The following is a 27,306-nucleotide window of genomic DNA, read 5'->3' as shown; positions in this document are numbered from 1 at the left end:
TCGGAGGCTGCGGTCCATTCTCCCATCAACAGCAAAACACCTGCAGCCACAGATCGCCAGTCAGGAGGATGTTCACAAAAGGAGAGAGGTATGTCAACAGCGCCAGCAGGCATACTACAACCGAACAGCCAAACCTCTGCCCCACCTGCCCGCAGGCACACCAATCCGCTTCCGGCAGGAGGATGGATCCTGGAGACCTGCAACTGTGGAAAGACCAGCGAACACAGACAGGAGCTACCACATCCAAACCAAAGAAGGTCAGATCTACCGACGCAACCGTCAACACCTGCGACAAAGCAGAGTGAACACTCACACTACACACACACACACTTCACAGCAGACTGTTACCAGCGCTAACAACAACACACAAGCCCATCAGCAAGAGCATGCTGAACCTCCAGACACGAACAATCAGCGACAACCAGACACACAGCCTGGTTACACCACGAGGTCAGGTCGCACGGTCAAACCAAGACAAATCCTTGACTTATGAATGTAAAAAAAAAAAAAAAAAAAAAAGATGAAATGTTATTACGGTGTCACATTTAGACAGGGAAGGAAATGTTTTACACTACTTTGTTGCAGTCCAGTTATATAAGAGTTCCATTTTCATATTCTTTCTTATTAAGATTGTATTCGCTTATAAACGTGCTCAACGTGGTCTGTATCTCTGCAGAGAAAGCAGCACTTTTCAGAAAAAGGGAGATGTAATATTTGCTAGTAATATTTGATTTGCTAATGTCCCTTACGGCTTTCCGTAGCGCCACAACAAAGTCACGTGATGTACGTAACAACGTCAGTGGGAATCCGGTCGGTGAATAAACACCCAGCACGAGAGAAGTCGTCCTTGCTTTATTAATGTTATAAGTTAACATAGCCAGAGGGCACAGATCATTACAAGCATGATCCTCCCACGCGCTACCTGCCCCTGGTGAAACTCCTCACTGTCAGGTGAAAAGAAGCGGCTGGTGACTCCACATGTGTGGGGGGAGGCATGTGGTAGTCTGCAGCCCTTCCCGGATCAGCAGAGGGGGTGGAGCAGCGACTGGGACGGCTCGGAAGAGAGAGGTAATTGGCCATGTACGACTGGGGAGAAAAAGGGGGAAACCCCTCCCCAAAAAAAGCCACTGGTTCATTCTTACCAAGGTGTCTCAGCAAGATCCTGAAGGTGTGCTTGCTGAAAAGGTGGTGGTCCTGGCTGACCATGCACTCCAACTGAATTATACAATGAAGGAACCGCTTGCTATTTGTGTAATGAATGAAAGATGTTATTATTTTGAAGGTCCTGTCACGTGTTTAACTTGACCTACTCACGGGTGTACGTGCAGTGCGTGTGACGTATACAGGAAGTTAGACGGGCATGTTATGAAGGTTGTATGATGAACGAAACGCTAGTAAAAGCTACACAGTTAAGAACCTACGAAGTCGGCTCATTCTTGAATTATTCTTATGTCAGTAAGACAAGGCGTCTACGGACATTACATGGTGTCAGAATAGTCTGTGTATCTGAACACGAGCGGTCATGCCGAAGTTTAATCCGCCGAGTGAATTCAAGTTTGACTGCCCCGTTGAATGGCCGGAGTGGAAACAACGGTTTTCGCGCTTCAGGCTCGCGACAAAGCTGGATAAAGACGACGGGGAGATTCAAGTGAGTTCGCTGATTTATGCAATGGGAGGCGAGGCTGAAAAGATATTCAGCTCGTTTGACTTCGCGGCGGAGGGTGATAAAGTGGACTATGATATCGTACTGAAAAAGTTCGACGACTACTTTATTCCCCGCCGTAACATCATACATGAGAGGGCGTGCTTCTATCAACATAGCCAGCAGCCAGGAGAAACAGCGGAGATGTACATCCGGACATTGTATGAGCTGTCTGAACACTGTGAGTTTGGGGACAAGAGGGATGAACATATCAGAGACCGTCTGGTAGTGGGCATAAAAGACAAAGTGCTCTCCCGTCAGTTCCAGCTCACAGCGGACCTTACTCTGGTGAAAGTCATTGAACAAGTGCGCCAGGCGGAGGCAATAACAAAGCAGCTCAGCCTCCAAGCTAACCAACCAGAGGCCCAGCTGGCTAACGTCAATGTTGTCCAACGGCGGGACGGACGCCAAAAGAAAAAGGGCGGACAGCGTCATGGTGGCGGCAGTCCTGCAACCAACAAAGTAGATGAATGCGGGAGGTGTGGCAAGACGCAGCACACCGATGAGCGGAAGTGTCCTGCAATGAACAGTAAGTGCAACAAGTGTCATAAAAAGGGACATTGGGAGCGTGTATGTCACTCTAAAGCGGTGAGAGAAGTCACTGAAGAGGTTAAACAGCTGTACTTTCTGGGAGAAGTTGGCAAAGAGAGCAATAAGGAAGATTGGACTGTTAGTTTAATAATAAGTGATGTACCAATAACCTTTAAAATTGACACGGGGGCTGACGCTACTGTTATCAACCAAGGGACATTTAAAAAGCTGAAGCCAAACATAAAACTGGGACCTCCTGACACATGCTTCATAAACCCAGATGGAAACATCAGCTGCATAGGAAAGTTTCAGGCCACAACCAAATACAAGGAGAAACAATACTCCTTTCCAGTGTATGTGATCAAGGGGAGAGGCAGCTGTCTGCTGAGTCGTCCAGAGGCAGTGGAGATGGGTCTAGTGAAGTGGATGGATGAGGTCAGTGGAGTTTTCGGTTCAAGTGGACTGCTGAAAACCGACCCAGTGAAAATAGCTCTGGTGGAGGGTGCCCAGCCATACGCGGTGCATACAGCCAGATGGATACCGCTGCCACTCGTACCACTGCTTAAGAAAGAACTGCAGCGCATGGAAAATGAGGGCATTATTGAAAAAGTGACTCAGCCCACAGAATGGTGCGCCGCTATGGTGCCGGTGCTGAAACCGCACAAGAAAGAGGTTCGCTGCTGCGCTGACCTCAGGAGGCTGAATTGAGCGGTGAAACGTGAGAAATACGTGCTGCCCACTATGGAGGAAATAATGCCAAGGCTTGCAGGGTCAAAGTTCTTCACAACGTTGGATGCAGCAAGTGGGTTTTACCAGATCCCCTTGCATGAAGACAGCAGGGGGCTCACCACTTTCATCACCCCATTTGGGAGGTATGCTTTCTGCCGCCTTCCATTTGGTATAACGAGTGCTCCAGAGATTTTCCAGAGAAAGATGGCGGAAACTCTGACCGGGCTAGAGGGCACAGAGATGTACATAGATGACATCCTTATACATGGAGAGACTGAGGAAATCCATGACCGGCGCCTAGCAGAGGCGCTGGGGGTCATTGAAACAGCAGGTCTCAAACTGAACCAAGCGAAATGCAAGTTCAAACAGAAACAAGTCCGCTTCCTTGGTCACATCATCGACGAGGCAGGCATCAGACCTGACCCGGACAAAGTGGCCAGAATAGAGAACTTTCCTCAGCCCCAAAACGTGACGGAACTCAAGAGGTTCCTCGGGGTGGTGAATTATTTGGCAAAATACGTCCCAGAGCTGTCCACGGTAGGTCAGCCGCTTTATGGACTGCTTAAAGCAACGACAGAGTGGCTGTGGGGACCTGCACAGAACACAGCATTCCAAGACCTTAAAGCAGCACTCGCCACCACCCCGGTACTCACCTTTTATGACGTCACTAAGGCTACGTTGGTGTCAGCAGATGCCAGCAGCTACGGGCTGGGAGGCGTTCTGCTCCAGCAGCACGGGGAACACTGGAAACCCGTGGCCTACTGCTCCCGACGGCTGAGTGACGCAGAGACAAGGTATGCACAGATCGAGAAAGAGTGCTTAGCCAGCGTCTGGGCATGTGAAAGGTTCGAGAAGTACTTGTTTGGGCTTGACAATTTCAGACTTGTCACCGATCATAAACCACTAGTGCCTCTCATGAACAGCAAAGACTTGGATAATGTGCCCATTAGGTGCCAGAGCCTGTTAATGAGGCTGATGCGTTTCAATGCAGTGGCTGAATACGCACCAGGCAAAACGTTAGCTGTGGCTGACGCACTCTCCAGAGGCCCAGAGCAGCGCTACGGAGATGGTGCTTCTCATGATGATGTTGCGGCACACATCGATGCCATCGTGTGCCAGGTGCCTGCCACACCTCAAAGGATGCAGGAGATAAAACAGAGCACGGATGGGGATCTGCAGCTCCAGGCAGTGTTGGGCTTCATCAGACACGGCTGGCCTGAGTATGTCGATAAAGTGCCGGAGACAGTCAGAGACTTTTATCAGGTGAGAGGGGAGTTATCTGAGGTAGATGGTTTAGTCATCAGAGGCAGTCGTATCTCGTCATTCCCACAGAGATGAGGGAGGTGATCTTAGACAGAATACACGACGGGCACCAGGGGATAGTTAAGTGCAGAGAGAGAGCTAGCCAGTCAGTGTGGTGGCCCACAATGACAGAGCACATTACAACAAAGATACAGCAATGTCAATTATGCAGAGAACACAAGAACACACAGAGAAAAGAGCCTTTAATGTCAAGTGAGCTCCCATCCAGACCATGGCAGAAAGTTGGCATAGACCTGTGTGAGTACAAAAAGCAAAACTACTTGATAGTGTCTGACTATTATTCCAGGTTTTTGGAGATCCTAAATCTACCAACAACTACTAGCAGTCAGGTTGTAGCTAGGCTGAAGGCTACATTTGCACGTTTTGGTATCCCTGAAATTGTAGTTAGCGATAATGGGCCACAGCTAGTTTCAGAAGAGATAAGGAGGTTCAGTGAGGATTATGATTTCATCCATGTGACTTCAAGCCCACACTACCCCCAGAGTAATGGACAGGCAGAGAGGGCTGTTCAGATAGCAAAAAGCATATTAAGACAGGAAGACCCTCTCCTCGCCCTGCTGACATACAGAGCTACACCCTCTTCTTCCACTGGAGCCAGTCCAGCGGAATTGCTCATGGGTAGGAGAATCAGAACCACCTTACCCACATTGCAGCATAACCTGAAACCGGCCTGGCCTAAAGAGGAACTGATCAAAACCGCTGACGCCGCAGCCAAATCGAGGCAGGCTTTCTACTACAACCGCAGGAACGGCGTGCGGTCACTGCGCCCACTGAACTCGGGTGACGCAGTACTCACCAAACTTGATGGACAGAAAACATGGACAATGCCAGCAGTTGTTCACAGTCAGAGCTCCACTCCCAGATCCTACATAGTGGAGACAGCTCAAGGTGAACATTACAGAAGGAACAGGCGCCACCTATTGGCCACACCCAAAACACTCACCTTTGTCAGCAGGGATCCTGACCATGTCACTCCAGGGGAGAGTGGAAACACGGATGAGTCCCGAGCAGCAGAAATGCCAACTTCCACACCATATGTTACTCGCTCTGGCAGGGTGAGCAAGCCAGCAATCCGGCTGGATCTGTGAGGCGTATGGACTTGTGTACTGTGGGGGATTTTTTATTTTTTTGTGAAAAGGGGGGTGATATACAGGTTAGAAAATCATCTTAGAGGGGGAGATGTAATGAATGAAAGATGTTATTATTTTGAAGGTCCTGTCACGTGTTTAACTTGACCTACTCACGGGTGTACGTGCAGTGCGTGTGACGTATACAGGAAGTTAGACGGGCATGTTATGAAGGTTGTATGATGAACGAAACGCTAGTAAAAGCTACACAGTTAAGAACCTACGAAGTCGGCTCATTCTTGAATTATTCTTATGTCAGTAAGACAAGGCGTCTACGGACATTACAATTTGTGTGAGTGCACGATGAGTACTGTAAATACCTGTAACGAGTTGATCTGAAGTGACGTTAACACAACTGAATTCCCAGATCAGGTCGGACCTGGATAAGAGGGAGAAGCTGCACTACACTTTGTTGGGTCATGGTGCCAATCTGGAGCCCATTAATCTCTTTGTCGTGGGGGAGGCAACAGGGCTGGTGCGTGTCCTAAAGATTCTCGATCGGGAGGAGATGGAAACTTATTTTGTAAGTACAAAAATATAAAGTACACACAGGACTGAATTGAGAGTTTATGAATCACTGAACCCTGTTTTCTTTCTGAATGATACGAGACCTCTTCAGTTCAGTGTGTCTTCGTGGCTTCACAGCTGACAGGTGTGGCCAGATTCCGCAACGGGACCGTGGCCGAGGGCGAAATCAACCTGAGGCTCGATGTGGAAGACGAGAATGACAATCCACCTGTCTTTCTCCCAGTACCCCGTGCTGAAGTCTACGAGTCAAGCCCAGCAGGTAACATTCCTCAGAACCCTGCAATGAGGAGAGAATAATGTGCTTTCATCAAAATAGATAAATAAATAAATATGCATAAGAATCCTAGCGTCTCTAAAGACAATAGAGATTAAGTTATATACTCTCGCACCACTAAGCAATATTTTCCATGGCACTTGTCCTGCCCTGGGTAAATCAGGAAATCCAAGGCTACCCTTTAAGCGATGGATGCCCAGTGAACACTAGAGGCTTCAGAAGATTTACACAGCTGTGGGGGGGGGGGGGGGGGAGAGAGGGTGTGGAACATCTCAAGAGTCAGGGGAGAAATCATGTTTTATCCAACATACCAAATGACCCACAGATCTAGTTTGAGAAGATCTCTTACCATTGGGCAATGGTTATAAAGTTAACTTGGAAAAATATAAAGTAAGCTACATATATTTTTTTCAATTGTAAGGTTATATGTTTAATTTTAAGTTTATAAAGTAACCTACAGAAGAAAGAAAAGGTTCCTGATAATTATGTAACACATTTACCATTTTAGTTCCCATATAAGTTTCAAGTCTCAAATCCAAACTAACTTCATAATTCATTCGTGGATTAACCAAGAGTCCGCAGGAAGTGAAAATCATAAGAAAAGGTGCTTTGTTGTAATGATATGAGTTTCTCTAAACCGTACATGACTATGATAATAAAGGTCAAAATAAAATAAAAAAATTTAATGACAAAGCTTTGCGTTGCTTTCGGGGAGTGAGTATATCCCTGCAAAGTCTGCTGAATAATGTCGAACAAAACCACAAATAGCTTGAAAATATGGGGTGCCAAACGGGACTAAAATATATACACGCTTTCAGGCGGACTCTCGGTATGGGGTGCCAAATGGGACGAAAATATATACATGCTTCAGGTGCAAATATTCCATTATTCAAGCTAAATATCAGAAATTGTCACACATTTAAGCCAAAACTCATTAAATTTCTGGAATTTATTACTTTCATTACATTTTTAAGAGAATACTTATAAATGTTTTACAGCAAAATTGAACGTCTGACAAATGTCTGAACAATTTCTTAAGTTCAGGGAATTGTTGTTACATGTATTTGTTTCTACATCTGTTCAAGTTAAGAATAGATGCCAGAAACTTGGAGATGTTATAGTTACCCATACTCTATTGTCATACTATATTGTTAGTATAATTAACTCAGTGACCTGTAACCTCTCTAATTAAGTTTCTGGCATCGTTTCTGAACCCGTTGGTAGGCAGTACTGAACATCAAATGCAGAACACTATGGATGTTGTGGATCAGGTGAGGGACTTCATCATGGAGGGGAAGAAACAATGGTCTCTTATGATGCTACGTCTCTCTACACGTGTGTTCCTGTTGATGAAGCAGTGGAGGTAGTCCATATGAAATTACAAAACGACCCCACCCTTAGCAATAGGACCACCCTTAACACTGACCAAGTGTGTCTGCTCCTGAAGCGGTGTCTTCAGTCCACATACTTCACTTCACATACAGGGGGCAGTACTATAGGCAGAGGCATGGGGGCGCTATAGGTACCCCAGTCTCACCTGTAGTGGCCTACTTGTGTATGCAGGAAGTGGAAAAGAGGGTATGATGTCCTATCCAGGGACACCACCTAGCCACTGGTTCAGATTTGTGGACGACACCTGGGTTAAAATTAAACCTCAGGATGTAGCACATTTCACCCACCACATTAACTCTGTGGACACCACATCAAGTTCACCAGGGAGGATGTGGAACATGACAGGGTAGTCTTCTTACCCTGTGGAATTACAACTGGTGATGGGGGACATGTGATGGTTGATGTTTAGTGTAAACCAACACATACTGATCAGTACTTAAGGTTTGACTCTCATCATCCACTGGAGCACAAACTAGGAGTCCTCAGGACGCTGCACCACCGAGCTGACAACGTCCCCACCAACCCGAGCATAACCCAAGGTAAACGATCCACCCAGTTGCCATCCGAGAGCGCAGCACGCAGCGCTGCCTTGAGCGACCGGTGAAAACGTTCACACAAGCCGTTAGCCTGAGGGTGGTACGCGGTAGTGCGGTGTACCTGCACACCCAAGGATCGCGCAAGTGCCGACCAGAGCTCTGACACGAACTGGGGGCCCCTGTCTGAGGTGATATCTGACGGAGCGCCGAAACGGGCGACCCAGGAGGAAAGAAAAGCGCGTGCAACATCCGAGGATGTTGTGGAGGACAGAGGGACAGCCTCTGGCCACCTGGTGGTCCGATCCACCATTGTGAGCAGGTGCGTAAAACCCGGTGAAGAAGGTAGAGGGCCCACCAGGTCCACATGCACGTGGTCGAAACGTCTGGCCGGGATCGGAAACGGTTCGAGGGGCGACTTAGTGTGGTGGCACGCTACACATGCAGCGGCCCACCTCTTTACGTCCTTGCGGAGGCCAGGCCAGACGAACTTGGAACCGACCAACTTCACCCACGCCCGAACTCCAGGGTGCGACAGGGAGTGAATCGGTCGAAAACTCGACGGCGCCAGGCCACTGGAACAACGGGGCGGGGACGGCCGGTGGAGACATCGCAGAGGAGGGCAGGACTGCCTTCCTGCATCACAGCGTCCTCCAGCTTGAGGCCGGTACGCGTTGACCTAAGGGCAAGGACGTCCGGGTCGCTGGGCTGGTCGGCAGCCATAGCGGAGAAATCCACACCGAGGTGCACAGGACACACAAGCACACGCGACAGACAATCAGCAACAGGGTTGGACTTCCCGGCCACATGCTGAATGTCCGTTGTGAACTCGGAGATTGCCGCTAGGTGGCGCTGCCGACGAGCAGACCACGGCTCAGTCACCTTGGACATGGCGAAAGTCAGCGGTTTATGATCCACATAAGCCGTGAATGGGCGACCCTCCAGAAAGAAGCGGAAATGCCGGGTTGCAAGGTGCAGTGCCAGCAACTCCCGGTCAAAACTGCTGTACTTGCGCTCGCTATCTCGCAGTTTGCGGCTAAAAATTGCAAGTGGCTGCCACGCATTCGCCACACGCTGTTCAACCACAGCCCCCACGGCTATGTCAGACGCATCGGTCATTAAAGCTATGGACGCCGTGGGTGTGGGATGGGCGAGGAGGGCAGCGTTAGCCAGGGCGCACTTAGCTCCGTCAAAGGCCTGGACCTGTTCGGGAGTCCAGTCGACAGGGTCGTTAGCCTTCTTAAGCCGCAGGGCTTCGTAAAGTGGCTGAAGGAGGTGGGCAGCGCGAGGGAGGAAACGGTTATAGAAATTCACCATTCCCAAGAATTCCTGCAATGCCTTAACAGGGACTGGGCGGGGAAATTCCGCCACCGCTTGCACCTTAGAAGGCAACGGGACCGCGCCTTGCGGCGAAATGCGGCAACCCAAGAAGTCAATCACCGGCAGTCCAAACTGACACTTGGCCGGGTTGACTATCAGGCCGTGTTCGTCCAAACGACGGAAAACCTGTTTCAGGTGCGCCAGGTGCTCTTCAGCTGACGGACTGGCCACTAATATGTCGTCGAGATAAACGAACACGAAATCAAGGTCACGCAACACCGAGTCCATCAGCCTCTGAAAGGTTTGCGCAGCCCCCTTCAAGCCAAAAGGCATGTGCATGAACTCAAAAAGCCCAAATGGGGCGATCACTGCTGTCTTGGGCACGTCCTCTGCGCGCACGGGAACCTGATGATAGCCGCGCACCAGGTCCACCTTAGAGAAGATAGTGGTACCTGCCAGGTGTATGGAAAAGTCCTGTATGTGTGGGATGGGATAGCGGTCATTGGCGGTGACGTTGTTCAGGCGGCGAAAGTCGCCGCAAGGCCGCCACGACCCATCCGCCTTGGGCACCATGTGAAGCGGCGAGGCCCACGGGCTGTTGGAACGCCTCACTATACCCAGACGCTCCATGATGGCGAACTCCTCCTTAGCTATAGCCAATTTTACCGCGTCGAGGCGCCGCGCGCGCGCAAAAACTGGCGGTCCCACCGTGGGAATGAAATGTTCTACCCCGTGTTTAGTAACCGCGGTGGAAAAGGCAGGTGTAGTCACCGATGGAAAATCCGCCAGCAAACGCTGAAAAACATACCCTGATGCTAAAAAGTTAGCGTGTGTTAACGGCCCGGCTCCCCCTGTCTCGCACGGAACAGTGGCGAAAGACACAGCATCAATTAAAGGGCGGTTTGCAACATCAACCAGCAGACCATTAGCACACAGAAAATCCGCGCTGATAATAGGAACAGTAATGGCGGCGACTACAAAGTCCCACTCAAAATGGCGCCCGTGGAAACAAACAGTCACCAACCTTGTGCCAAACGTCGCAATGGACGAACCGTTAGCTGCACTTAACAGTGGGCCGCCGCCTTCGGTCGACCTGTCTGTCTTAGCAGGAGGGAGTAGGCTCTTTTGCGAGCCTGAGTCCACCAGAAACCGTCTTCCTGACATCGTGTCGTTAACGAAGAGCAGCTCACTACGTCCGCCAGCGCCCACAGCTGCTACTGAGCGCTGGCCCTGGAGTTTCCCGCCGCCTCAAACGTGCACGGAGGGACGCAGCGCCTCGCCTTGCCACCGAACCGCTGGTGGAAGAAACAGAGGCCGCTCCCGCGCCGTCTCCGGGCAGTTACTCCAGCCACCAGCGCCGGGTCCGCGTCCTCCGACGCCGGCTGCAGAGGCTCAGATGCCACACTCTGCACAGAGAACCGTCTGGAAGCCATCAGGACCCGATCGGCCTCCTCAGCCAAACCTTGGCAGTCACCAGCGGCCAGACACGGGGAGTTAGCCAAAGCCGCGCGCACAGGAGACGGGAGCTGGCGCAGGGAAACGAGCGGGAAAAGGAACCCACCTTCGTCCGAGCCTAGCAGCGACAGCATATTGTCCACGAGATCCACAGCCGTCCCGTCGCCCAAACCGGATAGGGAAAGGATTCTATCTGCCCTCTCTGCGGCAGATAGGCTGTACCTCCGGAGCAGAAGATGTTTGAGGGCGACGTATTTACCGCGTTGCGGGGGGGGGGGGCGGCGTGTGGACTGCTGGTCCAGCGCAGCGACGACCAAATAGTATCTGGAGTCGTCCGCGGAGATTCCACGCAGGTGGAACAGCGCCTCGACATGCTGGAACCACGAAGCCGGGTCGCTCTGCTAGAACTCTGGGAGCTTCAACAGCCGCGGCGAGAACGGCCGGCTGGGAGAGTTGGGGCGGCGTGGCCGAAGTGGATTCACACTCATCTTCTGCTCCAAACATGTTCAATTCGGGGTCACCAATGTGGCAGGATGAGGAAAAAACACAGGAGACGAAGGCGAGTTTGCTGTTTATTCCTCAGCTCCAAAACCAAACTAAAGCAGGAACAACCCTGCACCAGCAAGCCTGGGAACGTAAACCACGCCCCCAGCTCACAGTCCTGCTGAGTGAGAGACATAGCCCCTAGTGTCCGCCACACAGTCATTTTAATAACACTTCTGAAGAATGACTGATTTTTTAAAACCGATTTATTTATGTTTCTTTTCACTATTTTTGAGCGCCCTCTCTAGTCTGGCGCCCTTAGAATCTTCATAACGTGACGGCGCCTCTGTGTCCAGGTTTCTCATGGTACATCCCAAACCATGGCAGAGACCCAGAAGCGCTCTGTGTAGGGATGCACATCTGTGTGTGTATGCCATGGACAATTAAAATAATAACAATAACAATAATAATAACAATAATAATAATAATAATAATAAAAGAAAGGTCATACAGAACCAGTTAATACTGTCCTATTGTCTTCCACTCTCTTTTTATTTGTATTTTTTATATATTTTTATCACATGTATGGGAGGAGACATGTGGTAGTCTGCAGCCCTCCCCGGATCGGCAGAGGGGGTGGAGCAGAGACTGGGACGGCTCGCAAGAGTGGGGTAATTGTCTGGGTCCAATTAGGAATAAAAAGGGGGGAAAATCCCACCCCCAAAAAAGTTTTTTTTTTAAAGTGAAAACATACCCTGAAAAACAAAACAGAAAACACATGTTGCTAATCTAACAAACGTAACAAGGCCTATAAAACCTGACATGCAAAAAAAGAACTGAAAATAAATATTGAAACAGTCCCAAACAACGACCGGGACTTACAAACTACTACAACGACCACTGGCGGTCAAAATGACCGCCCACGATTTTTAAACTCTATATTGTGTCAAGATAAATACTCAGTTGAGATATTAATGCATTATATATGTTAGTATGTCTGTTATGAAGCTAACTGACGCCAAAATTAACATTTTAACAACTTTAATACTATTTTTAAACAATTAAAAATGGCGGCTGTCCAACGCTTGTAAATACTGCAGCGCCTTGGTGGTAGTCATGGTGCGTCTGTAACCAGACATGTTGGACATAATCACACATCAAGTGTAGACTATTTCTCTCCACTGGAGGACGCTAGTGTGCTTCTAGGACACAGCAACGAACTTCACCAAGGAAATGACATCACCAACAACGTCATAAATACTGACATGACGCACACCATCACAAGCAGTCATTCTAACCGCGCATGGTCGTTTTAGGTAAATCTTATAACTTTTTTGTGCAGTTGGTCTAAAACTCGTTTGGAAATATATGTATAGGAGATTTCAGGGAGCGGCAGGTCTGTTTCTTTTCTTCACAAAGTTATTAAACTTTGAAAATCCAAAGCAGCCATAATGACCGTCTTGATTTAAGCCTCATGTGACTGAAATGTTAATATCTCCAGTTCATATTGTATTAGCAGCTGTGTAGGACAATAATGGAAAATAGGACAGACAATATGTGTAGGACAACATGGTGCTCACTTCTTTCACATATTCCAACAGCCTGTAGATCAGTCAGGTGAGTGATGGGCCTGCGTGACAGCACCAGACTGCTGTGCAGTGTTGGTGTAAGTACATTCCCAAAGGGCGTCCACATAGTTAGAAGACAAACAGCATGTCCAGGTCTCTCATGGTACATTCCAAACCATGGTAGAGACCCAGAAGCTTTCTGTCTAGGGATGCACGTCTGTGTGTATATGCCATGAACTATAGTAATAACAATAATAATAATAATAAAGATAATAACGATAATAATAAAAGAAAGGCCATGCAGAACCAGCTAATCCTGTCCTATTGTCTTCCGCTCTCTTTTTGTCCAGGCACTGTGGTGGCCAACATGACGGCTACAGATGCTGATAAGCCCAGTACTCTGCACTCGAAGATTGCCTACAGTATTGTGAAACAGGAGCCTTCTGAAAGCTCCAACCTCTTTGCAATAGACAGGAACACAGGACTCATATATGTCAAAGAGCCAACTCTAGACCGAGAGGTGCATGATCTGCAATTTCATTTATTTATTTATTTATTTTCAGGAAACAACATGTTTGAAAAAATGTGTTGTCCAGTAGTATAGGAAAACCATTCTTTCTAATATCCTGGACATAATGTTTTGTTAGAAAGCAATTCTTTGACTGCAACTAGATAACACTGTGTCCCACACTGTCAAACCACTGTCTCTTTGTATTGATGAGCACGATACGTCCGTAAGACCACTCTGGGCTTTGCTTCTGCTGTCCACAGAGAGTAAGTTCCTACAGGCTGACGGTTCAAGCACAAGATATGGATGGAGCACCTGAAGGCAACACAGGCACCACTACTGTCAGCGTCAAAGTGACAGACATCAATGATCACATCCCCACGCTGGAGAAAGACCAGGTTTGAACACTTTCTTGGCTTTTGTTTTTTTCATTTGTCAGCACAACTACAGAGTAGGCCAGGGTACAGCTCAGCTCCGATTTATGTAGCACAAGTGGACTGTCAGAACTGATATGGGAAGACTTGGGTGTCCAGCATCTGAAGACAAATCTTTGAATGATTGCTCGATGACAATTTGATTCTTTGTCTCTTTGCTAGACTAATCCAGGGGTGGCTAACCATGTGCCATGGAGAGCCATGTGCATGCAGGTTTTCATTGCAGCCGGACTCCACACCAGGTGATTTCACTGATTAGCAACCCTTCACCCAAAGAGGAAGAATTGTTCAGTGACGTCACCTGGTGTGGAGTCGGGTTGGAACGAAAACCTGCATACACATGGCTCTCCATGGCACATGGTTAGCCACCGCTGGACTAGACTGAAAGAACTGTCCTCCATCTTAGTGAGTACACCCTTGTGTTTCACAGCAACAAGAGTACAATGAACAAGGTATTATAAAGAAATCCCAACTTTGTGATTTGTGAAGCCTATTATAGGGCGAGGTTGTTGGCTACCTCTCATAACAAGCACAGGACATGCAACTCAGAGCCGGCTGCTAATCTACAGGTCACTTCTACCCACCCTACATATGGCATTTCTGTACCACTAGCTGCCTCTGTATGCAAAGGGTCACTTGGGAGTCTCCGTGTTACCTCCGGCTTGGTCGGGCATCCCTACAGACACAATCGACTCTGCATAACTGTAGTCCACTGACTTCTGGTTTCTACTACAGCGGTCATGCCAGTTTGCTGTTGGTTGGCGTGTGCAATGGCGGACAATTCCGTCCGTCTGTCCACTTATCCTTATAGTTGTGGACGTAACTTGATATGTACTTGAAACTGTTCACCCGTGTGCTGGTAGGTGCAGGTGAAAGTGTGTGGACAGTTGTGTGCATGTGGTTGACATGTATCCATGGTAAATCTCGCAACCATCGCCAAAAATATGCCGTTGTCAATAGCACACGCCAACAAACAGGAAACTGGTATGACCACTGCAGTAGAAACCGGAAGTCAGTGGACTACAGTTATGCACAGAGCCGATTGGCCGTGTCAGCGGGCGGGAAGCAGGATGTGGGTATGTGTTCTGGTCGCTGCACTAGCGCCTCCTCTGGTTGGTCGCGGGCCTGTTCGGGGGGGAGGGGGACTCGGGGGGCAGCGTGATCCTCCACGCGCCACGTCCCCGTGGTGAAACTCCTCACTGTCAGGTGAAAAGAAGCGGCTGGTGACTCCACATGTATGGAGGAGGCATATGGTAGTCTGCAGCCCTCCCCGGATCAGCAGAGGGGGTGGAGCAGAGACCGGGACGGCTCGGAAGAGTGGGGTAATTGGCCAAGTACAATTGGAGAGAAAAAAAAGGGGGGCAGTTCTCTTTCCAGTCATTCCTGTTTTATAATCAGAATGATTAAAAGTAGATTAAATGTGGAAGAATGAAACTTGCTGAGTATATGATGTGATACTACCTACTAGCCTGGCTAACTATCCCTCTGCTTGCCTGTGTACCCTATATTTGGCCCCTAGCTATTGTTATCAAGTCCTCATGTCCACGTTCTTATTTATGTCCTCACATGTAAGTTCCAGCTGACTCATGTCTTGGCTGTATTGCAGTATTCTGGCAGCATTGTGGAAAACACAGCCAACGTGGAAGTCATGAGGTTCAAAACGCTGGACGCCGATGAGGAAAACAGCCACAACTGGCTGGCCATGTTTGAGATCATCTCCGGGAACGAAAACGGAATATTCAGTATAAAAACAGACCCCAAAACCAACGAAGGGATTCTCATGCTTGAAAAGGTAGCTGCTTCTTGATTCTACCCGGATGTAAATTGCAGTTGAACGTAAAGATGACCTGCAGAGTTTTTGGCCACTAGTAGCATTGCTGCGTAAGGTGGGTCTCCATGCAATAACACAACCACTAACATGTGATCTTCCACTCTGAGCTGCGATGCTGAGATCGGAACGTTAACATTGGAGCCTTGTTCTGAGAGCGCTGCAGCCTTCTCTATGTTGAACATTCAGATTTCAGAAACATCTTTCCAGAAACGAAGTGCTCGTCATCACACTGTAACATGCTGTAACGACCAGCGGTTACTAGATTCGTTAGACCTTGGCCAACGGGTCGGACCCTGTACTCGACTGGTTAACGTAGTCGCCCGTGGTGCGGGAGACCCGGGTTCGCGTCCCGGCTGCGACGGTTCCCGGCTGCCCCCCCCCCCCCCCCCGAATTCGCTACAGTACTCAGGGCTGCACAGTGAAACATATATGTCGCACGTGCTACGAGAAGTTCGGTGTGTGCGTTGAATGAAGTCGCCGCAGCAGCACCGTGCGAGGCCGTCCTGCAGGTGTGTGTGAGGGACAGGGTGCAGCGAGAGCTCAGGTCCCGGGTCGCGGCCCCGGGTCGCGACCCTGCAGCGGGTTATATTCCCTGTAATACGGGAGAAGTAAGTTGACACAGAAACGTATGCTGCTTTTCACACGTTGCTCTCAATAGAATCTATTCAAAATCAAACACTTGTTTGTATTTTCTCTTTTTTCCTTTGTTTAAAATTTATATAAAGATATGAATTTGTATAAAATATTCACAATTTTCACAAAATACTATAAGAGTGCACATAAGCCCATTTCTCTTTAACTCGGTGAGCTCACATTAACTCTGCTATACCACACATGTGTATATACTTTAACAAATACCATCATTATAACACCCTATTAGATCGCCCCCTACAGCACAACCTGACCTAATAGTATTTATGGCATTACCTAATGCATCATAATAATGTATTAACAATATGATGTGGCATAACTCCATGTCATGTCATATGACCAGTTACCAGTGTGCTGCATAGTTTTACTCTTATTCAGAACTGTGAACCTTTTATACTGCTAATATAACCACTGCATCCCATCGGCTTTAAATGTACTGGCTTTAGTCAGAAGCATCACACAGGGCCGGTGCCTCTAGGAGCCCAACCTGGCCTGCGTCCTGCGGTGAATACATCCGGTTTCTATGAGCGGTGAATACATCCCTTTTCTATGAGCGGTGAATATATCTGGTTTCTATGAGCAGTGAATACATCCGGTTTCTATGAGCGGTGAATACATCCGGTTTCTATGCCTGCTCTTGCCGCAACATGCTTCTGCAGTGAAATGCCTGTGTGTCAGATGCATTATGCATATAGTCCAGGTGACAAGAACAAACATCTAACAAGTCATTCTAGTTGCTTTCATTTTGATATTGCGTTGTTACGTAGTGCGTGCTCCATCTCGCTGCGACGGAGGAGGGAGAGGGGGGAGGGAGAGGGAGGAGAAGGGGAACAGCGTCGGCTGCACGAGAGCACGACCGATTTCGTAAGCACGAGTCGGGCGCTGAGAAAATAGTCCATGGGCCAGACGATATTTCGGTACACTCAAGGTGGCAAAACTTACTTATTATTTTTGAAAGGATTCATGTCTGTAGATGATATTTTGGTATGATAACCATTCCTGAGTGGCAGCTGTATCACAGTTATCAGCTCATGAAGTTAACCACCCGCTAAACTAAATTGCATTTTAGATGCTGGTGCATATCCTGGTTTAGCCTCATGGTCAGGACATTTTTCAATGTTCTATAATATTGTCTTTGGTATCATTTTAAAGGGGACCTTCTTAGCTTTCATTCAAGCCCTGTTGTGGATATTTCTCACAAATATAGAGGTCACTTGAGCTCTTCAACCCGTCAATAACACACATCTTTCTGCAATTTTCGCCTAAACTATATACTTTCTTTTAGCCCTGTGGCATCTAGCAATATCAGGGACACAAAACACAAAAACTGGAATACTCACAGGACTGTAAAGATTCAGAAAATGTATAATATACCCATACTATTTCATTGTGTGAGGTGATTGTGAGCCTTAAATGAGAACTAGACCAAAGCCAGTTAGGTCACAAACTGGTCTCTATACATTTGTTTAAATACACAATCAAAATACATGATAAAAAGGAATACCATAGTGAGGTAATGAACTATTTTAATATTTTAAACAACATTGACATTTACATATACTTAGTCAATGATACATGTAATCCCATATCATTAGTGGGTATATGTAATGGTAATGGGTAGGGTAATGGGTATAGTATGTGAATATGGTTACATTATTGTTATCAAGCTCTGGGTAACCAAGTCCAGAATTAACATCCTGTGCATCAATAGACTACTACCACAGTAATACCATCAGAATCATCACACTGTCATTCATCAAACTGCTCGTTTCTCTCATCATCTGACTCCCCAAGTTCAAAGTCCAGTTCTGGACCATCCTGCTGTTTCTGGTTACTGCAGGTCTGTAACCTGCACATGTCTGTGCATGGAAGTCCATTTGACAGGCACATGCAGCTTGGCATTTTGCATGAATGCACACACTTGCATGTTAGCATTTCCAAGACCACATCTGGTGCAGGTGGGGAGCGCATCCAGTAAATGGCCAGCTTGCCTTCATCGTCTGTCCATCCATACTCAGTAGGGCTTGGCACCACAGGGTTAGCCTGCAGACAGCACTTCCATATTGCTGCCTGATAGTTGGCTCGTTGAACATGCATAAAGAGACAGTCTCTACATGGTGGCAGCTGGCTGGACTCAACCTCTCCCCTTTTGGTGCAGAAGAGCTGGTAACGCAGTTTGTTCACCTCAGCAGTGCTGCTATTAGCAACATACATCCGACAGGTGAACTGCTCAATTTTCTGGAACAGCTCATCACTCACATTCCATGTCTGTCCCAGTTGACTAAAAGTCTCTTGGCAGGAAGTGTGCTTTCTCACTATCTTCAGGGCATTCAGCTTCCCTCGACCAGCGAATGCACTGACAGTGTCGCAGCCTGTGAAGGCATGTAAGCCAATTAGGCTGTCACAGATGCTGTCTCCAAGTGAACTTGCCAGTTTGGTGATGTCGACAAACCGTGTGCGGTTCTGAGTCCCACACTTCTGGTAGATGGGACAGGTGATGTCCTTCTGGAAGCCAAGACAAAGCACCATGACATCAGTGTCCTCAGCTGTGATGATAACTGACTTTGAGCCCGCATTTGCTGCATGCAATGCATGCAGGAGCAGACGGGTGTCAGCTTCTTCATGTGTGGAGTGCAGTTCTGCTGCTTCCTCACACCCATCTTCTGTCAACTTGTAGCAGGTTTCCTCACAGGTCATGTACAACACCTTGCCATGCAGCATAGCTCTGTATCGTGGGAGTTTCCACTCTTCCACCAGAAACTTGATGAGACTGGTCTTGTTGGAGGAACTGCACAGAAATTTTCTCCACTGCTGGACGTGGTGTCCCCCTGCAAGATTCTTGTACTGGAGAGTGATGTCTCCACCCCGGTTCAGTCGTTCAGCATCTTTGATCGAAGTCTGGTGATAGACATCAAAAACAACATCAATCCTCCCACTCTGTGCTCCCTCATGGAGGACCTGGGTCAAGGCTGACTCTGCCACCTGTGCAAAGGTTTTGTTGTTGCCATTCATTTTTTGGACCAGGCTCATCCCATCAATGATGGAAGTAGATGGGATTGGGATGTCTTCTGCAGGAGATACATTCTTTTCAAGCTCTCTGGCAAGTGCAGCCTTGTTTGTTTTTCGTAAGGACCCATCAGCATTTGCCAGTGCCCATGGTAGTGGGCCCAATGGGTAGGCAAGGACATCCTTCAGATTCACCTTCCTGCTTTCAGCCACCAGGATCATGTGACTGAAAAGGTTTCTATCTGCCTTCAGAACCACATCCTGTGCTTTCTTTCCATGAGCTTGTTTTGTGCTGACATTGGAGAATGTTTTCAGACTTTGCTTGGTCATCTTGTCGTGGAATTTCACAGGTGGTGGGTCTGCATCTAACCTTGTTTGCTGGAATGCTTGGTAGGCCTCTTCTCCTTTCTCAAGAGCTCTCAAGAGATCTATGGTCACATCAGGTGGAGCCATGTTGCCAGTGGAGAGGCTAACCAAATCAATCTCATCAGGGGACATAGGATTGAGCCAGTTATTCTCCATAAGGTCCATGAGAGACTGGACATCTGCTTCATCTCTCTTGATCCTTGGACTCTGTAGATCTGGATGAGACCATTTGCACCTGCCTTGACCTGTCAGGTCTCTCAGCTGTCTGAGGTACATGCTTCTATACTCAGCTGTGAGATAATATTTGGTCACAGCTCCTGGCTTCAAGCTGAATCCCTTTGTCCCTCCAGCTGTTTGGGTGTCTTTGTTCACCGTTTCTTCTATAGCTTGGTCAACAGGGATTCGGCCAAAGGGATTGGTGGAGCTCAGTTGGACTGAGAAGCCTCCTTCCATGAATTCTGTGTACACATCTGGGTGTGTGATGGGCAGCTCAGACATCTGGGCGTAGTAGTAGGGGAGGTAGCGTGCATAATTCATCCTGTCATAAGCAAAGCACCATGGGATCATTGCTCGAATGCTAGCCAAGTGTAGCATCCAGTCTCCCTCTCTGGATGCTCGGATGAGCCCCAACAAGATTTCAACCATGTCCAAATAGGACATCCAGAAGTTCGAGAGGCTGCCGTTTCCACCTCTAAGGAACTCACGGTAGACTTCAAATAGATCCATGATGCGTGTACAAGAGCTGTTCTCGAGGACCTCCTTCAAAGCAGGTTGTGAGACTTCTTTCCCAAGGCTGTCAATGGTCTTCAGTGTCTCATTCAGGTGAACCATGTCATTCCTGTGAGTTTCTTCCAACCAGGACAGGAAACCATTCAATGTCAGTCGCATGAGAGCCTCATACAGGAGCTTGTGTAGTCGCACTGCCCTGTTGTACTTGCGGCCATCCATAACACCAGCAATTGAGCCTTCTGCAATCATGCCAGACTCAATGCAGAGGTCTTTGAGTCCAGCATCTTGGAAACGCTTTCCTATTATTGCCAGCAGTGTGCAGATGGTGTGGAATACCCCAAGCCTAACGATGATATCATGGAACTTGTCATGGTGTTTCCATGTGATCTCGACAGCCTTCGCATACAGGGCTTGGTCAAAGACACAGACAATCTTCCTCAGGCCTAAGCACTGCATGATGCTCAGTGACTGGTTAAGCACCTCGTTGACAGTAGACATTTGTGTCGCTGGAGCATTGATGGTAGGCAGATAGCCTATATTGTCGGGGATGACCGTCATCTCTCCTCGAGTCAGGATGTTGAAGCCTGTCCAGCTGCTGACTGACTGTTCTTCTTGTTGTGACATGCGTGCTAGGACCCAAAGAAGGTTTTTCTCTCTGGCAAGCTTAGTATTGGCTGCAGTATCGGCATCTGACTTTTTGCTTTGTGGTGGCCCTACCCGTTGTCCAGCATTGTAAGTTGGTAACATTGGTGGGGGTCCATCAATGCTTCTCTTCTTTGTTTTGGGAACAGTGGGCATGGGTTGGACAGGAAGTGGGTTGGCTGGCTTTGCTTGCACAGCAATCCCATTGACTCTGTGAGATGTTCCCTCACCACTGACAGTTTCTTCAAGACGGTCGATATTGTCCCAGGCTAAAGTTGTGAATATGCCAGGATGGATGTTAGCTGGAAGGGCAATGCCACTCCCTGAGGATGAGAGTTTCTGGAGACACAGGGCAGTGTTGATCTCTTCCATCTGTGAATAGGACACACTGTGACCAAGTCGGTTGAGGATGTTTATCAACTCTACATTTCCTGTCAACGATTTGACACTGAATGGCAGAACAATGTGCTTGGAAGGCTTGGTATTTCCACATGTCACTGCATATACTATGTCATGGCCAAATGACTGCAGAAGGCACTGCACTCTCTGGGATGCATGATCAGGATCATTTGAGCCTGTGAGTAGAGAGTACAGGAAGATAATGAGCGACTCTGGAATGGTAGGACATTCTGCTTCTGGTTTGACTTCAGGCGGCCAGGTTTGAGGAACATCTTGACTTTTAATGTCTGCTCTCAATTTGATGGCTGCTTTGGCTATAACATCTTGTGCACGGACACTTTTCAGGGTCTGCAGCTCCCTTTTGAGAGACTGATTTTCTTTGGCAAGTTCCCTCATGGACAAGTTATCGGGATAGAGGAGGAATTTTCCTTTCTCATCAGGGAATATCTGCAAGGCTCCAGCAAACTCACTCTCCAGGTTTCGCCTTATGTGCTTCTTGGTTGATTCCTTGACTTGGGCAATGCCTTGGGAGTTCATTGAAGCTACCAGGCTAGAAGAGAGATCAGTCATTGTCATCACTTGAGGATTGCCAAAAAGCTCCATCCTGATGAAGAGGAACAGCTCATTGTATGCCTTATTCACAGCAGCTTCATACTGAGCTGCAGCATCATCATCTTCATTGCTGGCAACCTTTCCTTTGGAAACCTCTTCTTTGGTGTAAAGTCTATAGCATGACCTGTGGTAGTGCCCTTCAGCTGCTACAAGGTCTCTACTCACAATGGCAAGGATTCTGCTGTCCCTTTTCTTTGTGGCTGCACTCCTGATCTTTGCATCAGCTCGCAGTTCTCGACACTGCACCAGTACTTCTCTCGTATTCTGTCTCTTGGAATATTTGCTGTTTTTCTGACAAAATATGCACTCTGCATCATAAGTCCTAGATGTACTTGGAGCATGTCGAGCTACTCTCTTAGATTGTTTCTCTTCAGCAGAGACACAACTTTTCTTTTCTTTTGCAAGGAGGCCATCAAGAATTTGCTTCATAGTGAAGATACTGCGACACTTTCTGTGGTAGTAGATTGCTGGAATCTGTCCCTCAGGAATGTCTTTGGCCAGTTTCAAAACTGGTGCATGATTTCGTATCTGAGCTGCCCTGAGCAGAGTTCTCCATGAGTCGACACTTTGTAGTGAAACCAGCTTATCTGTATCATCAGAACAGTGGATAATGCACTCCACCCGTGGGCGCTTTGGTATTGGGTAAAAACTTGCTTGTTCACCAGTGGCCATATTCAGTCAGTTTTCACCTGCCACATACAAACAAATACATGTAACTTAGGTGTATGAACACTACTAAAACAAAGTTTACTTTGCTTCACCAGCGTCATATTACCATTATTTATCTTACATAGCCACAAATAGATACATTACCTAGTTGCTATGCAACAGCCGTATTTTGTCCACATGAGGCCGCTAAAATCAACACAAGATGAAAGTTCCTCGTAGCCACTTTAACTAATCATATTAACATATACATTAAAAGAACATGCTAACATTATGGAAAATTAGCTTACACTCTTCTCCAGAGTGAGACAAGAAGATAGATACCAGTTTCCTCTATATGTGTTTAGTAGAAAGCTATCTGGCTGCACGTTAGCCTAGCTTAGCACAATGAATGGAAGTACACAGTACTGGTTATCCTTGGTTGTTGGCCAACTAAGAACTGTCCCAGAGTTTAAGCTAGGCTAATCAGTACCAGGGGTGTTGAAATGCTATATTTGTAAAAATCTGGGCAAATACACAATCGTGAGAGGCACAGAAACAGGTTTCCTGAAAGAAAAATGAAATAGCTGCTCATTTGGAAAGGTTATCATGTATTATTTTACTTCTGTTAGTGTACCAAATAAAATGGCACCAGTGAAGTTGTGTCACCTTGGGTGATATCGATATCTGGTCTGACCCATGGACTAACTGGCTTTGGTCTAGTTAGTTTCTTAGTAATAATGCCCTTCTAATTTAAGGTTCACAATCACCTCACACAATGAAATAGTATGGGTATATTATACATTTCCTGAATCTTTACAGTCCTGTGAGTATTCCAGTTTTTGTGTTTTGTGTCCCTGATATTCCTAGATGCCACAGGGCTAAAAGAAAGTATATAGTTTAGGCGAACATTGCAGAAAGATGTGTGTTATTGACGGGTTGAAGAGCTCAAGTGACCTCTATATTTGTGAGAAATATCCACAACAGGGCTTGAATGAAAGCTAAGAAGGTCCCCTTTAAGATGATACCAAAGACAATATTATAGAACATTGAAAAATGTCCTGACCATGAGGCTAAACCAGGATATGCACCAGCATCTAAAATGCAATTTAGTTTAGCGGGTGGTTAACTTCATGAGCTGATAACTGTGATACAGCTGCCACTCAGGAATGGTTATCATACCAAAATATCATCTACAGACATGGATCCTTTCAAAAATTATAAGTAAGTTTTGCCACCTTGAGTGTACCGAAATAGGAAATTTTGGGCTCTGGCCCATGGACTAAAAGGAGAAATTCAAAAGAAAGAAGAATTCCTCACTTCGCTGCGAGGATCTCTGCATAGCTTAGCCAGCTCCTTCAGAGGTGTGGTGCCTGAGCAGGCGTGTAACGACCGGTCTGAAAAACGAGCTCAAATCTGAATGAATGTAGGCTATAGACCTGAAATATTCAATTGTAACATGCTGTCACACTTCAACATGTCAAAACGAAGGGACAGCAGAGCTGTCTTGATGATGTGAAGCCTAGAGTTTTATACTTGACTTTTTTCTTTGAAAGACTATAAACTCAAAACGTCGTGGCTGAGACTATGTGCATGGTGATGCTGTATTATTCTACTTATTAAACATATACTGCACCGAGATTATACGTGTAGTGGAACTAGAACAGCTGTGTGTAGTGGAACTAGAACAGCTGTGTGCAGTAGAACTAGAACAGCTGTGTGCAGTAGAACTAGAATAGTTGTGTGCAGTAGAACTAGAATAGTTGCGTGCAGTAGAACTAGAGTAGCTGTGTGCAGTAGAACTAGAACAGCTGTGTGCAGTAGAACTAGAATAGTTGTGTGCAGTAGATCTAGAATAGTTGCGTGCAGTAGAACTAGAATAGCTGTGTGCAGTAGAACTAGAACAGCTGTGTGCAGTAGAACTAGAACAGCTGTGTGCAGTAGAACTAGAATAGCTGTGTGCAGTAGAACTAGAACAGCTGTGTGCAGTAGAATTAGAACAGCTGTGTGCAGTAGAACTAGAATAGTTGCGTGCGGTAGAACTAGAATAGCTGTGTGCAGTAGAACTAGAACAGCTGTGTGCAGTAGAACTAGAATAGTTGTGTCCAGTAGAACTAGAATAGTTGTGTGCAGTAGAACTAGAATAGTTGCGTGCAGTAGAACTAGAATAGCTGTGTGCAGTAGAACTAGAACAGCTGTGTGCAGTAGAACTAGATTAGTTGTGTGCAGCAGAACTAGAATAGCTGTGTGCAGTAGAACTAGAACAGCTGTGTGCAGTAGAATTAGAACAGCTGTGTGCAGTAGAACTAGAATAGTTGCATGCGGTAGAACTAGAATAGTTGTGTGCAGTAGAACTAGAATAGTTGTGTCCAGTAGAACTACAATAGTTGTGTGCAGTAGAACTAGAATAGATGCGTGCAGTAGAACTAGAATAGCTGTGTGCAGTGGAACTAGAACAACTGTGTGCAGTGGAACTAGAATAGCTGTGTGTGAGCAGGACCTTTTACATCAAGTTTGCACAGGGCCTTGCGCCCTCCTTGCGACGGCCCTGCACATGCCTGTTTAAACTGCTCAACTTGTGGCTGTTTTAGAGATCGTAACAGGCATGTTATACACATGCTACAATTATGTGGCCTGAGCTAAAAGACTATCAAGATCTGTAACACCAGTGCTCTGTAACACCAGAGCTCTGTAACACCAGAGCTGTGTAACACCAGAGCTGTGTAACACCAGTGCTCTGTAACACCAGAGCTCTGTAACTCCAGAGCTGTGTAACACCAGAGCTCTGTAACACTAGAGCTCTGTAACACCAGTGCTCTGTAACACCAGTGCTCTGTAACATTAGAGCTCTGTAACACCAGTGCTGTATAACACCAGTGCTCTGTAACACCAGAGCTCTGTAACACCAGAGCTCTGTAACACCAGTGCTGTGTAACACCAGTGGTCTGTAACACCAGAGCTCTGTAACACCAGAGCTGTGTAACACCAGTGCTCTGTAACATTAGAGCTGTGTAACACCAGTGCTCTGTAACACCATAGCTCTGTAACACTAGAGCTTTGTAACACCAGTGCTCTGTAACACCAGAGCTCTGTAACTCCAGAGCTGTGTAACACCAGAGCTCTGTAACACTAGAGCTCTGTAACACCAGTGCTCTGTAACACCAGTGCTCTGTAACATTAGAGCTCTGTAACACCAGAGCTCTGTAACACCAGTGCTGTATAACACCAGTGCTCTGTAACACCAGAGCTCTGTAACACCAGTGCTGTGTAACACCAGTGGTCTGTAACACCAGAGCTCTGTAACACCAGAGCTGTGTAACACCAGTGCTCTGTAACACTAGAGCTGTGTAACACCAGTGCTCTGTAACACCAGAGCTCTGTAACACTAGAGCTTTGTAACACCAGTGCTGTGTAACACTAGAGCTGTGTAACACCAGAGCTATGTAACACCAGAGCTCTGTGCTAACAAGGTAACATGCAGCCCTGATACGACATGTCTCCATGAGTGAAATGAAACATCTAAAACACAACTTCTTTGTGTGCATGGAAAACTCTGCAGTTCAGCTTTAAGTTCATGATGAAGCATCTTAATCATTTTACAACAGATTCTAGGCAGATATTAATTTTTGATTTGCTACTTTTCACAATCATAGAGGTGGTATGAATTTGAATGCATTTCGAGATGATTCCTTTACTGTAAATTTACCAGAGAAGAAATTTAATCCCTACAGTTTTTGGAAATTAAAACTTTATTGCTTATAGTGCTTAAATTAGCATTAAGTGTAGTTTTTGAAATCAACGTATACGTATTATTTACACGTCTATCATACATACTGTTGTTTCCGTTGCCTTTGTATCCATATCATCTTCAGAGTAAGAGTAAATTCACATGTCTTCAATTCTGCTTCTCCTCAGCCTGTTGATTTCGAAGAGAACCCGGATATAAAGCTTGGTGTGGTGGTCTTCAATGTAGCACCAGCTGCTGAGGTTGGGGTGGAGGGTGGTGGAGGCGGAGGAGGGGGGGGAGATGGAGGAGGGGACGGAGGGGGAGGGGCAGATGGAGGAGGAGGAGGGGGAGGGAATGGTGGAGGGGAAGGAGGGGGAGAAACTGCAGGTGGAGCTGCAGGGGGGGGAGTAGCAGGTGCTGGGGCAGAGACGGCAGCAGGAACATCGGCCAAGTTGAGGCCGGGGGCTGGGATGGAGTTTGGGGTGGGTGTAGGTACTGGATCTTCAAGGAGGAAGGGTCAAAAGAAACTCAAATCTTATCCAGTAAATATTGAAGTGAAAAATGAGCGTGAAGGACCTGCATTTTATCCCAAAACGAAGCCCGTGTCAGTGTCGGAAAACCCAGATCATCCTTTATCACAGGTGATCGCTGTCTACCAAGCTACCGACGCCGACTCCGGAAGTCCTGCAGAGAATGTTCTGTGAGAAGTATTCTGACTTGTCTCCACATCCACTCCTGTCCGTGTTAAAACCCCATATCAGTTCTTTATGTGTATGTTGTCTCAAAGTGAC

The 27,306-nt window shown here is 47.2% G+C and overlaps 1 protein-coding gene across 1 annotated transcript in view; it reads left to right on the top strand.

Moving 5' to 3' along the window:
- The window catches only part of LOC130109765 (desmoglein-2.1-like), a 75,946-nt gene that overhangs the window by 40,222 nt on the left and 8,418 nt on the right, over nucleotides 1–27,306 (top strand). Inside the window, exons 4-10 of the mRNA XM_056276747.1 lie at nucleotides 5,780–5,935; nucleotides 6,058–6,162; nucleotides 9,324–9,366; nucleotides 13,316–13,485; nucleotides 13,737–13,871; nucleotides 15,514–15,699; nucleotides 26,704–27,215. Coding sequence (XP_056132722.1) covers nucleotides 5,780–5,935; nucleotides 6,058–6,162; nucleotides 9,324–9,366; nucleotides 13,316–13,485; nucleotides 13,737–13,871; nucleotides 15,514–15,699; nucleotides 26,704–27,215 — 1,307 coding nt within the window. The remainder of the gene's footprint in view (nucleotides 1–5,779; nucleotides 5,936–6,057; nucleotides 6,163–9,323; nucleotides 9,367–13,315; nucleotides 13,486–13,736; nucleotides 13,872–15,513; nucleotides 15,700–26,703; nucleotides 27,216–27,306) is intronic.

The sequence above is a fragment of the Lampris incognitus genome, chromosome 3 (genome assembly GCF_029633865.1).
Source record: "Lampris incognitus isolate fLamInc1 chromosome 3, fLamInc1.hap2, whole genome shotgun sequence".
NCBI lineage: Eukaryota > Metazoa > Chordata > Actinopteri > Lampriformes > Lampridae > Lampris > Lampris incognitus.
Note: the sequence above shows the minus strand (reverse complement) of the source record. Positions and strands in the feature narration are given on the sequence as shown.